General features: G+C 38.1%; 1 protein-coding gene across 1 annotated transcript; it reads left to right on the top strand.

The window, feature by feature from the left end:
* Nucleotides 1-13,944: 13,944 nt before the first annotated feature.
* Nucleotides 13,945-15,662, top strand: LOC147614681 (transcription factor MYB46-like). The gene is made up of 3 exons (XM_086779713.1): nucleotides 13,945-14,157; nucleotides 14,697-14,829; nucleotides 15,006-15,662. The coding sequence occupies exons 1-3, from the start codon at nucleotides 14,031-14,033 to the stop codon at nucleotides 15,394-15,396; spliced, it is 651 nt and encodes a 216-aa protein (XP_086635839.1). The 5' UTR covers nucleotides 13,945-14,030; the 3' UTR covers nucleotides 15,397-15,662.
* The last annotated feature ends 670 nt before the right edge of the window (nucleotides 15,663-16,332 follow it).

Genomic DNA, 16,332 nt, shown 5'->3' with positions numbered 1-16,332 from the left:
TGGCTTTGGCTCATCAGATTGACTAGGTTCATTTAAGTCTATCAATGTATTTTGTGGTCGACAATGCAACCATGCAGGTCTAAATGGCTATATGGGTGATCTTGTCTTGCCATGAGAGAGGACAGGGTCAGTAGCAGCTCTTTTCATGATCAGAATGATGGTCTATATCCTTATGTGACTGATCAATGGTGGTCAAGTCTTGGAATTCAATCTATGGCAACTAACAAGAAATTCCGTCGAGCATATTTCCCGAGAGGTTTGATTTCTCGTCCCGTCAGCTTATGAGGTTTATGTTCACGTCATGTCATCCTGACTACATGTTAGAGGTTTGATTTCTTGTCCCGTCATCTTACGAGGTTGGTTTACGTTCACGTCATGTCATCCTGACTACATGTCAGAGGTTTGATTTCTTGTCCCATCATCTTACGAGGTTGGTTTATGTTCACGTCATGTCATCCTGACTACATGTTAGAGGTTTGATTTCTTGTCCTGTCATCTTATGAGGTTGGTTTACGTTCACGTCATGTCATCTTGACTACATGTCAGAGGTCCTATCAGCTTATGAGGTTTATGTTCACATCATGTCATCCTGGGGCTACATGCTGCCTACGGCGGATGTCAACGGTTTGATTTCTCGTTCCGTCATCTTATGAGGTTTACTATCCTGATTGTGAATGTCACACGTTTGATTTCTCGGCCTATCATCTTATGACTTTCATATCATATCTAAAGAAGGACGTGCGCACAGCTTTCTTGAATGGAGATTTGAATGAAGAAATTTACATGGAGCAGCCAGAAGGATTTGTTATTGCAGTTGTTATCTTCGGCATTTGATATGGTGGATCTTGGAGAGCTTCACTCGTGTCTTGGCATTCAGACTCAAAGGGATCGCAGCAAAGGTATTTTATTACTTTGACAGTCAAATTTTATTGAAGATACTCTTAAGAAGTCTGGTTTGGAATCTGCACATTCAGCAACTACTCCTTGTCTTGTGAGTTCCATGAAAAACACTTCTGATGGTGGTGGCAAGCTTGTTATACAAATCAACCATATGCTAATTTGGTTGGATGTCTTCAAGTTGTTGGTTTGATTTCTCTTCCCGTCATCAGAGGTTTGATTTCTCTTCCCGTCAGAGGTTTGATTTCTCGTCCTATCAGCTTATGAGGTTTATGTTCACATCATGTCATCCTCGCTACAGCTGCCTGCGCGGCAGATGTCAACGGTTTGATTTCTCGTTCTGTCATCTTTTGAGGTTTATTATCCTCATTGTGAATGTCACACGTTTGATTTCTTGGCCTATCATCTGATGACTTTCATATCATATCTAAAGATGGACGTGGACAGAGCTTTCTTGAATGGAGATTTGAATGAAGAAATTTACATGGAGCAGCCAGAAGGATTTGTTATTGCAGTTGTTATCTTTGGCATTTGATATGGTGGATCTTGGAGAGCTTCACTCGTGTCTTGGCATTCAGACTCAAAGGGATCGCAGCAAAGCATTGGTCTTTAGCAAAGCGCGTGTTGAAATACTTGAAAGGCACTGCAGATTATGGTTTGGTTTATCAATGACAATTCACATCCGACTCCATTCCATCTCTTTCTCTTTTGGGTTACACAGATGCAGATTGGGCCAGCTCACATTTATCTATGCGATCTACTAGTGGCAATTGTTTCTTCATTAATGGTTGTCTTATTTCTTGGACCAGCAACAAGAAACAACGTTGTGTTGCAATTTCTACAACCAAATCTGATTATGTTGCAGCATCACTTGCAGCTCGTGAACTCATTTGACTTCAACAAGTGTTGACAGATATTGGCCATTCTCCTCTTTCTAGTACACCCTTGCGGTGTGATAATCAGAGTGCTATTAGTCTTGCAAAAGACTATGTCCAACATAACAAGTCAAAACATATTGCTGTGCATTACCATTATGTTCGATACCAAGTACGGAAAGGCACTATCATGATTGAACATTATCCAAGTGACCAGATGATTGTAGATATTCTTACCAAAGGTCTCAATGAGTCACGCTTCATTCTCTTGCGCTCAGAGCTTGGAGTTGCCTCAGGGGCTCACTCTTTCTAGATTAGACTCTTTACTCTTATGGTAGCTTTGTACATATATCGTTGTTGTAATCTTCTAGACACCATGCACTTTGCACATTTCACAATTGCACACTATGACCTCTTGGTGCTTTTGTATATTTGTACATAGATGCACAATGCACTGTCACATCATTACTTTTGGTTCATATTTTCACATTTGTATAGGGGCTTGGGTTTTTCCCTTGTACTCCCCAAGGGTTTTTTCATCCATAGCTAGAGACCCTTGTTTGAGTGGGGGTGTTAGAGCTCTATATATACCTCACTCTACCTAACTTGGTCTCACCTATATATATGTATCTTGTCCTCAACAATATGAATCAGTCTTTGGGAGCGTACATGATATGTCTCTTGTCTCGTCTCTTTCTCTCTACATTTCAACACATCTAAGAAATCCCACGATCTTGTTCCCTTCATCATGTAGAGGAGGTCCTCCTTCAAGCCCTTTACAAATTTGTGAGTAAGAGCCTCACTTGAGACTTCAAGTGCATACTTGTAAAAACGAAGGAACTTCACCTTGTACTCATGAATAGAAAGATCGTGTTTTCCCTCTTGAACCTGCTTGAAATTGTAAAACTCCAACTTCTTTTCCATGTAATAATGTGGAGAATAATACCTCTTTTTTGCAGCAGCTCAAAATTCAGCCCAAGTAATTGGTTCATTTGGTTTCTCTTGAATCTTTACATGGGACTTCCACCATAATTTTGTGACACCTTGCAATTCTAGCGAGGAAATTTTAGCCTTTCCCTTCTCATCGAAATCTTGAAGGGCAAAGAAATCCTCCAATTCTTCAAGCCAATCCTGAAGATCTTCTCCTATCTTCTTTTCACCCCCATCAAAATCTAAGAGTTTTGCTTTCTTGAAAACCTGCTTTAGGGTAGATTTAGCGACATCTTTCTGTGCTTTAGCTCTTTTTTTATTGTTTGGTTCATGATTAACATCAGAAGGAATCTCTATATAAATCCCCATAGCACCTGAATCATTCTTGTTCTGATTTGAAGGGTCGGCTATTGCTTTTCCTTTAACTTTGTTTACTTTTGCGGTGAATAAGCTGAGCCTGCTTGGCCAACCTTTGTTGAATTGCATTATTATCAGCCATCTTCCAAGCACGATCAAGGATACGACTTGTGACGCTCTCACTCAATAATCACAATACAATTCAAGAAAAAATAAAATTTTGCACAATCTTATTTGAGGGAAAAAGTGAACAATTTTGAATATATCAAGAAATCTTACAATAATATGATATGATGCACTCTTGAAGGAAAGAGCTCAAACCACCCGACCACCCCCGAGCTATCTCACTCGCACTCTCGCACTCTCATGAAAATTTTGCACTCGCACTCGCACTCTCAATCTCTTATTCGATTTTTTCTGTGTTCTTCTTCTTCACGTCAAAAGATTTGCATGCCATATTTTTGGCGACGTCACCTTTTTTGGAAAAAGCGTGTTCGGGAAGCTTTCTTCATATGCGGTCATCATTCCTATGAGATTACCTCTTCTTTTTTTCAACACTAGGAAAATAGCCCTTTTCTGTGGTGTGCCTCGGTGATCCGATGAGGATTCTCAATAGCTAATCTTGAACATTGAATCCTTCTCTTCGACTTTATATGTCTTCGTCCGACGCAAAGTCTTCATTCTTGACCTCTGTTTAGAACCTGCAATGTTTTGACACGAAAATCTAGGCCCATTTTTAGCACAAAACCACTTAAATCCCACTTTGGAGTCACCAAATGGATACGAAATAATGTGAATCACAAAGATTTCACTTAAGCAAAATTGTTCTATGTACAAAACATAAAAACTCTCATACAAAACTTTGCGTAATTCCACCTCTAGCCTAATCAAAAAGCACTCACAAAAATGACTTGAAAATGACCAAAACCAAAAATTTCTTGCAACGCAAAATTTTGTCAAAACATGTTAAGTGTCCCAAGAAAACATTCTATACATTTTTTCCAACAAGATTTTTTGAAAAATATTTAAGCATCACAATGATGTTAATCGTGAAGAAGAAAATTGAAAAAGAGCAAAAGCACAGGAAGATGTGGTCAAATCTTCCCTAAAGAAGGTTTTCAAGAAAGCAAAACTCTTAGAATTTGATGGTGAAAAGAAGACAGGAGAAGATTTTGAGACTTGTCTTGAAGAATTGGAGGATTTCTATGCTCTTTGAGAGTCGAGGAGGAGGGAAAGGCTAAAATTGCCTCATTGCAATTGCGTGGTGTCGCAAAATTATGGTGGAAGTCCCATGTATAGATTCGAGAGAAACCAAATGAGCCAATGACTTGGGCTGAATTTTGAGATATTGCAGAAAAGAGGTGTTGCTCTGAAGATGGAATTTTACCATTTCAAGAGGGAAAACACGATCTTTCTGTTGATGAGTACAAGGAGAAGTTTCTTCGTTTGCACAAGTATGCACCTAAAGTCTCGGGTGAGGCTCTTACTCTAAGAAGGAGGACCTCCTCTACATCATGAAGGGAACAAGATCGCATGATTTCTTAGATGTATCCAAAGCCGAAAATTTCCTGCAACATAAAATTTTGTTAAAACATGTTAGGTGTCCTAACAAAACATGCTACACATTTTTTACAACAAAAATTTATGAAAAATATTTGTATGAAATTATGAAGCATCACAAACATGATAGTAGGAAGCAATCCAAGGATCCATCAGGCCTTACTTTGATACCATGTAAGCATTCACTTATGGAAATGCTAGTACACATGAGATCGCAAAAAGGTTTCTACCCTATATGAGGCTATTAGGCAAGTTCCTATCCGGCAACGACCCCTCCCTAATGGGCCCAAGATAACATAGAAATGGTGTCTGCCTATGGATCTTGGAGTTCGTATATTTTTTGTATACGGGAAAATTAAACACACCTTCCAATCATGATACAACCCAAGAGTAGCTGCAAGATTTACACACTTGTAGGGATGTATATAACAATGGTGATTAATGGATGTTGCTAAAGGCATCACTAAGAAAAGTTATAGTTAAGGGGGTTATAGAGATGCTCATCGCGCAGATGATCTCTTGTTTGTGACAATGATAAAGAAAATGAACAAGGTTATTTGTTGAAATTATGCACAAATACATGGAGTGTATTATGATTGAACTTATGCATTAGTAGAAAAGATAGACATATTTAGCTTTATCTTATCCTTTTGGTAACAAACATTTGATTGCATGAATATGATGTACTACAGTTAACATTTTTGGCCTTTTGTGTTCATGTATTAATATTAGCAAATGAGCAGAGAAAACAAGGACTCACATATTACCCCTCAAGTCCTCCTTTCTCCTTGATTCTTCTATCTTCATCTTGTAAACTACTTTACTCCATTTTGCTTTTTATTAAGAAGAATACCATGCTATGTGGTGATATGTTTTACTGAGGCTTTTACAAGGGAATAACAGGTGCTAGTAATGTCCAAGAGGTGTATCTAAAGTGGTTCGAGCTTAGGAATCTCATTCATGTGGTGCTGGGTTTAAATCTCCTTGAGTACGCTTGAGGACACCTTGAGCTTGGGGTGTGTTTTGCAAGTGGGCACGCTGGTCTTTCCCTCCACGTATCCCAATGTCTATGCTTAAGCATTTCTGCTACGATTTCCCATGAGTTCTTTTTAGCATTCATGTAGAGACAGTGGTGTGCAATACCATAGGTAATTAACCTACACAAGCTGGGAAGATTCCCTTCTAAATATTGAAAATATATATCTTTTTTGAGTACTGGACAGAAGTTTACAATTTGATTCTCACAAAAGGCTGAAATTTGCTTAAATTTTAAATAACTTAAAGTAAATCAAAACACTACCTTCAAAATATATCAAAATTTTTATACTTGAATCATCTTCAAAAGAAGCATGTTTTAATAATTCTTTATTTTTTTTATTATTACACAAATACTGGCCTCTAAAGAAACAAAAGTAGATCCAGTCATATTGAATCCATATATGTAAAGGCTTTCTCATCATTTAGTAGCGCTAGTCATATTGAATCTATAAGGAATATCAGCCCACAATGAAGGTGTATTCTTTTCTAGGAACAATGTCAACAAGATTTGAAACATCACCAGTAAACAACCTTGTAAAAATAAACATTTGAAAGCTCAAAAGTATGAAAAAACTCTTGTATCTCTTCTTTAATTAGTGGATAAATATTTCTAAGTAGCAAGCGTTCTTTCTCATGTCTCACATGATTCAAATGTACAATGAACTGTTGAGGACAATCACTATCCTCACCATTAGTTTTTGATCTCTTCTTTTGTTTGGTATTGTTTGAGAGGGGTTTCTGTCATTAAAGAAAATAAGCAAATGTTTCAAACTATAATAGTCAACTTTAATGCAAATAACATTTAAAACTTATCAGACAAAATAACCTAGCACAAGCCAAAACATGCATTAAGAAAACCAACAAAGAAAAACTTTACTCATATTAATTCCTTTGCAATAGATGGATATAAAACATCCATTTTGAAATCGGAGAGAGGGATGTAGTATCTCTCAGCATTGATGGCTATCAGAATGTAGTATCTCTCAGCGTTGATGGCTATCAGAATGTAGCAACACGGTAGACTAGCAAGGGGAGGGTGCTACTACTTCAAGATGAGAACGTCGATGCTGCTGCTCGTCTAGGTGGAGCAAGTTGTAATTGAGGAGGAGGACACTACAAGTGAATCATTGTTTTTCGACGCTTAGTTTCCACGCCTGGTTGCATCGTCGATATGTGTATCGAAATAGGCATCGAAATATGCATGGAAAAATGCATCGAAATAACAGTCAAAATATGCGTGAAAAATTCGTCAGAATAAGCGTCAAAATAACAGTCAAAATTTTTCTTTTTAAAAAAATAAATTTATATATAATAATTGCTAGTTTCCATCCTGGGGTGTGTTTTAGCCTTCTCTTTCTACCTCTTTGCAAGCATATGTGTCTATGAGAGAGAGACGGAGAGAGAGATGGTCAGAGAGAAAGAGATAGATAAAGACAGAGAGAGAGAGAGGGGGCAGATCTGAGGGAGAGAGGAGGGTATAACTTGCATCATTCTCTTTGAAGGAGAAAAAATGCTATCTCCTCCTCATCATCACTAAGGTGCAATTAGGAAAGTGCTCTATTTTACAATGAAATTTAATTTCATCAGCATCAACTTGCTCATCCTCAGTAAGATCCATGGCTCCAAATAAATCTATTTCTAGAAATACTCCATTATTGTTGTCAATTGGTGGAACCAGTTGTCTTGTAGTAGTAGAAGGTAATTCATCCATGTCGTCATCCTCTTCTAGCTCTAGCATGAGATCTAGTGATGTGCCATGATCATACTCAGCTTGAATCTCTTCTTCTTTTGGATTATCTCTAGTGTTTGTTTCTCGTTCAAGATGTATTTGCTCAATGAGTACACCTTCATCCGATCCTAATTCCGTGTGAGCCTCACCTACTTCCTCAACTAGTATATCTTCTTCTTGTTCTTCTTGTTGTTCTCAATAGGCGCTAGTGGTGTATGCTCAACCATCACATGATCTGGGGGGAGTTCCTTAGCATCTGGCAAACATTCAACTGCTATTTTCACCTCTTCAAATATTTGTTTTCCAAGTGGATTTATTTGGATCACAAACAACCATTTATGATATATCGGGTCTTCCACAAAGATGACTTGCTCACAGTGCTCTGGTAGCACAAATGTGTCCCTTTGGTTAGTCCATATCTTTGTGCAGTCTACTTGAAGAAATCCACACTTGTCTTTGCATACAGTTACTTGGGCTCCTTGAGTTACCAACTTAAATAAATTCACATAAAAAATGAGCATATCAAACTTTTTGATTCCAACCTTGATAATATCTTGGAGTGTTCCACAATAATCTAGCATGCCTACTTCAGTATTGCCATTACTTGCACTTGAATGACTTTCTTGCATGAAATTAGCCTTCACACCATAATCAAATGTTGTTATCTTTTTATCTATTCCTTCTACTCAAAAGTGACGTCCGCGTGACCAAATTGCCCTAAACTTACAATACTACAAGCCCAATAAATAAGTACTTTTATTATATAAATTCACGAAAGCCCAACATAAAAGACAATGCGTAGATATCTCTAACTCGTACACATGGAAATCACAACCATATGCAAGCTCCTGCTCCTCATCACTTATTGATTCACCATTGCGTTTAGCTTGTAGTATGGTTTGCTTGAGCCATTTATTTTAGAAGGAAAGTCTAGAAGAAGTGCAAGTTCTGTTGGGTGCGGTAGTGTGGGTTGTTCGACTCCTTCTAAAACTCAAATGAGCTTGGTCCCTTTTAGCCTTCACCAAGTTATATCTCTCGATCCATTTCTCCATAGCATGTGAGTTTAAGATGCACAATTTATTGATCTTCTCATGCAATGCTACATCCATTATTCTCACAAGGCCTTTCCCTTGTGGCTCTTCCCTAACTAGTCGATCATCTTCTTCTTGTGTCCATAACCTTGGAATATTGGGATCAGATGTACTGAGAAATTCAGTTATATATACAAGTGATTCTTGAACAAGCCATCTCGTTGCCATATTACCTTCAAGACGAGCTCTTTGACAAACAAATCCTTTAAGTGTCTTCATAAATCTCTCCAAGAAAAACATCCATTGGCTATGGACAACCCAGCCATAGCAACTTCATCAACCACATGAACTAGCAAGTGCAATTGAATGGTTAAAATACTTGTTGGGAAGTATTTCTCAGCCATTGTAACAGTCTCGATGGAGTTTAATCGTGCTGCTTCCAATGTGTCTCTACTAATCTCTTTCCTTGATATCCAACGTACCACTACACCAATTTTAAAAATTATTGCTCTAATGTCATGGTTGAGGCAATCCTTGATGGCTATAGGAAGCACGAATTGCAAGAATTTGTGCCAATCATGACTCTTCAAGCCACTAAGCCCATCGTCCTTTGTAAATGCTTCCTTCAAGTAATGCATGCACCTTGTAGGGGTACAAAACTCACTAATGCACTTCTTTACATGCCATTGCTTATCCTTTATCATGACCCAAGGTGCTTTTGGTAGCTCCACCTTTCGATTTGCTCTATTTTGGGCCCATAGTGGTGCATGCATTGAACCTCTTGTCAATCATCTCGTTGTGCCTTGCTCTCCTTTGCTCTTGTGATGGTTTTCCAAAGAACCTCGGCTATATTCTTGAAAATGTGCATTGGGTCAAGAAGATGGTTCACTAGAAGGTCATTCTAGTATGGAAGTTGATGGAAAATGGATAGAAGCTTCATTCCAAGAGGTGTACAAGTTGGACCCAGCTCCCATAAGGTCCTCCAATCACTGCTCTTCCATATGCAAGGAGACCTCCCTAGAAATCCCTCACGCAAAGGATGGTCCACTGGGAGATACTTCTTGTGTTCTTCTTCATAGACTTTGAGTATCGAGCCTCAAGTTGCGGCCCAAATAATGGACATCCATTATACCTTGACACTGAAAGCCCTGTAGAACATCCAAAAAGATTGTTCCTCCTTTGTAACTAATTAATTATTAGCAAACTAGCATTTTGGTGCCATATTGGCTCTCTTTGCAAAATGGGAACAAATGCTTATTTTTGGAGGGGAATCCTCTCTTAAGTATTTGTGGAGGGTGCTAGTCGGTGATAGGTAATTCGAAATGTTGGGGGCACGCAAGATCTGCAAAGATTTGAAATTTGAATGAAAAGTAGCGATCGTCAAAATAAGCATCGAAAAGGTCGTCAAAAAGAGCGTGGGAATTCTATTTTTTTGACTCTTATTTCCATGCTATTTTCCACGTACTTTTCGATACATTTTTCCACGCTTATTTTGATGCTTTTTTCCATGCTTATTTTGATGCATATATCAACGGCGCAGGTTTTTATAGTAAAATAGAACCTCTCTTTTTTCTGCGTTTTTTTTCATGCGCATGTGTTTTTCTTCCTAACCACGTATGCCTTCCTTTCCCTCACTCCCATCTCCTCTTGGTTACATGTACATGTGATGTAAAATGTTTGTGTGTGTAATTATGAGTAATTTTCTTGTTTTTTTACTTTCTCATTTGTTTTGCAGGTTCTTTCTCTCTCCCAAGCTCTTCTCCACCTCCTTCTTTGCCCTCCCTCCCCTCCCCTCCCCTCCCCTCTCCTCTCCTCTCCTCTCCTCTCCTCTTGGTTGTTTAATTGGTGTCTGTATGCTGAAGGATAGACCTCCTTGTGTATCCATGCTATTCACACTTTTAGAGTTTTGTATTACTAATTCTTTTCTCAACTTTTTGTTTTGTTTTGTAGGTCTTCTAATTATCTCTTTTAACTTCACCAAAAAGAGGTAAATTCCTTTATCTCTTTCCTCTATTTTTATCTACCAAAAAGAGGGATTTTGTTTTGTAGATTCTCTATGCATAGAGCTTGATGCACATGCATGGAGCTCTAATCATAGAGCTTAATCTATGCATTAAGCTCTATTCGTATAGCTTAATGCATAGATTAAGCTCTATGCATGCATTCATAATGCATAGAGATATACGCATAGATTAAGCTCTATGGATGCATTCATCTCTATCTATGCATGCATTAAGCTCTATGCATGCATGCTTAATGCATAGTGCTGGGATATGGTTTAGTTTAGGATAGCGTGGCTTGCATAGTGCTTTATGCAAAAGCCTCATGCATAATGCTTTATGTATAAGGCCTCATGCATAAGCTTTCGTATGTATGCATTACTAATCCTTTTCTCACCCTTTTGTTGGTTTTGTAGATCCTTTAATCCTCTCTTTCAACATCACAAAAAAGAGGTAAGTGCTTTTCTATCTTTCCTCTCTTTCCTCTATTATTATTGCACCCTTGGGTGTTGGGGATTTGTTTTGTAGATTTGCGCATAAGCATTATGCATAAGCCTGATGCATAGCTTTATGCATAAGGCCTCATGCATAAGCTTTATGCATAAGGCCTTATGCATAGTGCTTTAGCATAAGCCTCATGCATAGCTTTATGCATAATGAATGTTGAGGGATAATTCATGTGTATGCTCTTATTAACGTGTCCATGTGGGCTTTGTTATGTGTGTGTAAAAACATGTCTCGTACTCCAAATAAGACACCGACTTAATCTCCATCCTTCTCTCCATATGCCATGTTGCCTGACCAGTTCATGGGTTTTATTTTACACAATTATCAATGGTAATGTGGTTTTGGATAATGTTTGGCAAGAGATGAAGAGCCGCATCCGTGAGCTTTGCCACCTTGTCTTTGCAAATGACGTTATGGCCAAAGTTGGATAAATACAAGAAAGACAAAGTCATAAATCAAATCAAGGATGAGTATAAGCTGACCGATGATAGTGATGTCATCCCCATAAGGTGGATAAAGGACCACATGGTGGACGTCATGAAACATTGGTGGGGAGATGTGACTACTAGGAGAGTGAAGGTAGGGGGTGAGAAGCCTTGGTACATGAGCACCAAGGATGGGAATGAGGAGAGGCAAAAGCATGCTCGAAATCTCCAACACTACAAGCAACAAGAGGATGAGGCCAAAGCCCGAATGGAGAGCGTAGGAAGCTCTCACCTTGGAAGCGGCAGTTGGGATGCATTCCATGTCTACTTTGTAAGTATCAACATTTATCTTGTATGTTTCATTTGATGTTATGTCTACTTTGTAAGTATGAACGCGTATCTTGTTGTTTTGGTACTTTTAGAATCAAGTGGTTGGTCGGCCGGCAACGGGAGAAGACGAGGACATTGCTCACCATAACACATACTTTCTTTTGGAGAAGCTTGAGCGAGAAGGTGCCAACCTCAATTGGGGACGCATTGTAGATATGGTAAGTGCGGCAAGCCTTAACCTTATGATTTGTATACTTACTTTGCCTTGTCATGTTAGATCGTTGTTTTGGTATACCAAAAAAAGTATCTTGTATGGTTTTTGCAGGGACCAATGCCTGATCTTGAGTGAGAACTCGGCATAGAGTGGTCTTGCCCATGTCTTTCGCCTTGTACATACACATTTTGGTTTGCTCACATCTCTGTTTAAGCTTGTATAGATTGTATGCAAATTTTGGCTTATCTTGTTAGAGCTTGATATGTAAATATCAATTTTGGCTTATCTCCATCAGAGCTTGATATGTAAATTTCACATCTTGCAATATAATTTGGCCATTGTTTGCCTTTGTGTGAATTGTATATCTTGTAATGTTAAAAACATTATGGCACTCTCTCCAACTTTTTCAACAAATTCACTTCGTTCTTCACATCAGAGTACAGTTGCCTTTGGTACTTTATAAATTTGGCATAATGGTGCATCCAGCTACAAGACTGCAGCTCTGTCCCCCACTACCTTAAATGTTACCAATATTAGGAGGGGTAGTACCACCTTGTGGTACTCAGGTGTGTGTGTGTATTTGAATGAAATTCCTATGTGCGACTAGCTAAGGGAGTAGAGGAAGGACCCACTCACCTAAAATGGAAAAAAAGGTGCCAGTAATAACAAGGTTTTAGTGAGAGCAACACAAAGGTTAATAGAGAGACTCTAGTGATGGGATTAGAGCAAGGGTTCAAGGCTTGTGGCTTAGTTTGAAATTATTTCTAAGACCATTGCAATGGAGTAAATGTATTATAGTGCATAAATCTCAAGAGTACCTTTCCATCATTTTAAAGTACAATTCCATCATTTTAATGTATTGTAGTGCATGATTCTCAAGAGTACTATTTCATCATTTCTAAAGTAAAACTTATTAGTATTAAGAACTTTATGTTCTAAAAGTCTTTAACCACTCCAATATTAATTCATGTTAAAACAAGTCCTTATATAGCTTCAGTTAATGTATATAATTATTATTGATCCCAAAAGAAAGAAAGTTAATTTGAGATGTAAGAGGGGCCTTTCAAGTGATCTTAATTAAGTGTAAAAGACCATGCCTTAGAATTTGGAGCTCCTTTATTTTTTTAAATGTCTAGAAAAGCCTATAAAAAGTGGGTGTAGATGTGTAGAATCAGATTATATCACGACTGAGTCTATTAAGCTAAAGGTATGATGTAGCCCATGTAGAAATATAAGGACATCATTTATATCAAGAACTAGATATTTGTACACATCATTGTGGAAATAATGACACCAATAAGTATAATTTAAATAAAAATACTAATTTTAGACTATTATCCCATTTTAATAAACAATGAATTATGAGCTAGGAAGTCGAACCTCATATAATTATGGTAAACCAAACTTGGAAATGATGGTTTGGGACAGGAAGATTCTTTTGAAGCTTTCACAAAATTCTTTATGCCATGATTGTATAAGTTTGAGAGAACCTATGCTAAGATGCTTATGAGTCATGTCATGTCAACCCCTCAAGGTTTTCTAAGGTGTGAGGTGGGTTTAGTGTCTCATCATACTATTTGCTCGTATAGGAAAACGTATGAGTTGTGTTCTAACCACGTTATCTCTAAGGTGGGAAAGCATGCATGCTCTACAAATATATGCACACTACGATGAAATTTCAGATTTTTTTTTGGGTGCATTGAGCAATGCCAATGTAGTTATAATATAAGGTCTAGATTTTAGAATAGGACACGAAACAAAGACCTTAGGCCAACCTTTGATAGGAAGACTAGACTCTAAGCCCACACTACGTCACTTAATGATCCATGATTGGTATATGTAGACATTTAATTATCAATAATGAGATATACAATTACTCGTCGCCCTGTAGGAAAAACGGGGACCTACTCTAAACACGGTTTGCGGTCACCTCCTCGGTGAGCGAGTTTCGTCGAAGTCTCTATTCCATAGATTCGCACAGTACTGCGACCTTGCTTATTTAAACCGGATTGCCACAGGCAGCGAAACACTGCACTTGGTCATAAGAAATCCGTTCGATACTGCTAATATTAATAATTATACGGAGTATAATCAAAGCCTGTGTCTGTAGGTTAGCTTCCTTAAGTTGATACAAGCTATGATCAAGATTAAGGGTCTGTGGTCGCCAGAGGAGGACGAAAAGCTCCGAATGGCTGTGATGGAGGAGGAGGACGCGGAAGGTCCTCGGACAAGGACCACTTGGAACGACAAAGCTCGCGACGCTGGTGATTATATCTTTATTGTGTGTATATGTTTGTATAAACATATATATATATATATATATTATTACATATTAACTATGGACAATCAAGGCAGAACGAGAAGACAGAAAAAAGAAATACTGGATTTTTAAAAAATAAGAGGGAGAAATCTTTTAGATTTGATTCTTTGATTTTTTGTATTTGTGCTTCCATTCTTGTTACGTTTTGTATTTCCGTTCATATCACAGCAACATTCTTGCGTGTTTTGCTTCTTAATATCTTTTGTTTACATACCAGAGCAACGCAGGAGTTACGCAGGAGTTGAGTACTAGTATATATAATGATAATATTGCTGGCCTTATTTTAGACTGACAATAATCTATAAAACGAGCAATCGTAAATACAATCGTTAGCTACTAAATTATATGTGCTTAAATCGTAAATACAATCATTAGTTACTAAATTATATGTGCTTAATTATATATATATATGGAAGGAATTCTTGTGCTGAAACCACAGCCTTTTTGCAAAGTTTATTAAGTGAACAGAAGGTTTTGATTCAGGGCTACAGCGCTCTGGAAAGAGCTGTCGACGGCGCTGGATGAACCACTTGAGGCCCGGCCTCAAGCGAGGGATCAAATTCTCCCCACAAGAAGCTACACTCGTGCTTCAACTGCAGCAAATATACGGCAATAAGTAAGCTAATTGCTCAGTCAAAGCAAATTATTAGCAATGCTTATAAGATTACTATAATTAATACAGATTGAGTATCTTAATTATGCTAATCAATTATGTAAGATAACTACAGTCGTCAGCGGTTAAAGCCGTGGCCTTATAACTGTATCTGATTTGTCATTGACAATTGCATGCAGGTGGGCTAGGATAGCCACCCATTTAGAAGGAAGGACGGACAACGATGTCAAAAACCTGTGGCACGGCTGCATGAGAAGCAAGAGAGCCATAAAGCGCATCTATAATGATCAATCTAATCATCACATTAATCATGATCAACCCAATCATCACATTAATCAGCAAATCATGTTGGTTGATGACAATGCTAATAAGCTAAGCCAGGCAGCTACAAGAGTCAATGCGCTGCCGCAATTGATACACGGGCAATATGATGATGTGCTGGACAGAGTGGGTCTTGAGAACTCTGAAATCCCGACCTTGCGAACTGCATTTTCGTCCTTCTTCTGCAGTGACAGTGATTTCGTGTTGTTCCATGACCAGCCTCTCTTCATGGCCTCTACAAACTCATAAATCAGTATACGCTCTCTTGATCGCCTCTACAAACTCATAACTCGGTATATAGCATGAGGGACTCGTTACTTAGCATTACCCTTAGAATGTTTGGAAGCCTTAAGGTCATTTGGAGCCTGGAGTAAGACTCATGGTTGCTTGGAGAAGCCAACTCATTACAAGAAGTTATGAGTTTGATTAACAATCTAGTTACCACTAGCTTGCCCACTAGGCATCCAAAGTTCAGAATATGTCCAACGTTCTTAATAAATTCAATTTTAACTCCACCCTTTAAGTGTAAAGGTTTAACTATATGTAAACTCTAAACATTATATAGAGAGAGAGAGAGTGTCCTTGACGACTAACTTAAAAAAAGTGTCCAATGTAGCACCCTTCGATTATTGCTTTCAAATTATAGATAGATAGATAGATAGTCCTTGACGTGAGTAACTTAAAAAAGCGTCCAATGTAGCACCCTTCTAATATTGCTTCTATTTAGTCTACTTTCAAATTGATCACATTAGCAACTGCTGCCAACTGCTGCCACACACTCCCAATTCATGTGTAGTCCACATTTATGTTCATGCTCTTATGGGAAGCACATGTGAGGAAGTGAAGGATTAGCACTATAACCTAGGACTTAATGCATGTGTGGTTTCACCCGAATTCCTGACTTCATATCAATGGGAATGGGAAATCTAGGTGCCAATTAGCCGATGATATTTTTATCTCCAATTCAAATCATATATTTAAGATGTTAAAAAGTGGCTAAATTGAACTTGAAATAAATCACAACATCACCTCAATCAATGTAGCACCATGTAAAGAAAATATATGAGAAATATATACACCCTAAATCTAGCAGTATTGCTATGTATGCAACCAAACATCATATGGAGAGAAACAATGTGAGGCTCCAACTCACTTTTGCTCACACATTGCAAAACAAACAATGTG

The sequence above is a fragment of the Cibotium barometz genome, chromosome 41 (genome assembly GCF_041138505.1).
Source record: "Cibotium barometz isolate CiBa-2024 chromosome 41, ASM4113850v1, whole genome shotgun sequence".
Classification (NCBI taxonomy): domain Eukaryota; kingdom Viridiplantae; phylum Streptophyta; class Polypodiopsida; order Cyatheales; family Cibotiaceae; genus Cibotium; species Cibotium barometz.
The sequence above is the reverse complement of the archived record's forward strand: the minus strand, read 5'-3'. Positions and strand labels throughout refer to the sequence as shown.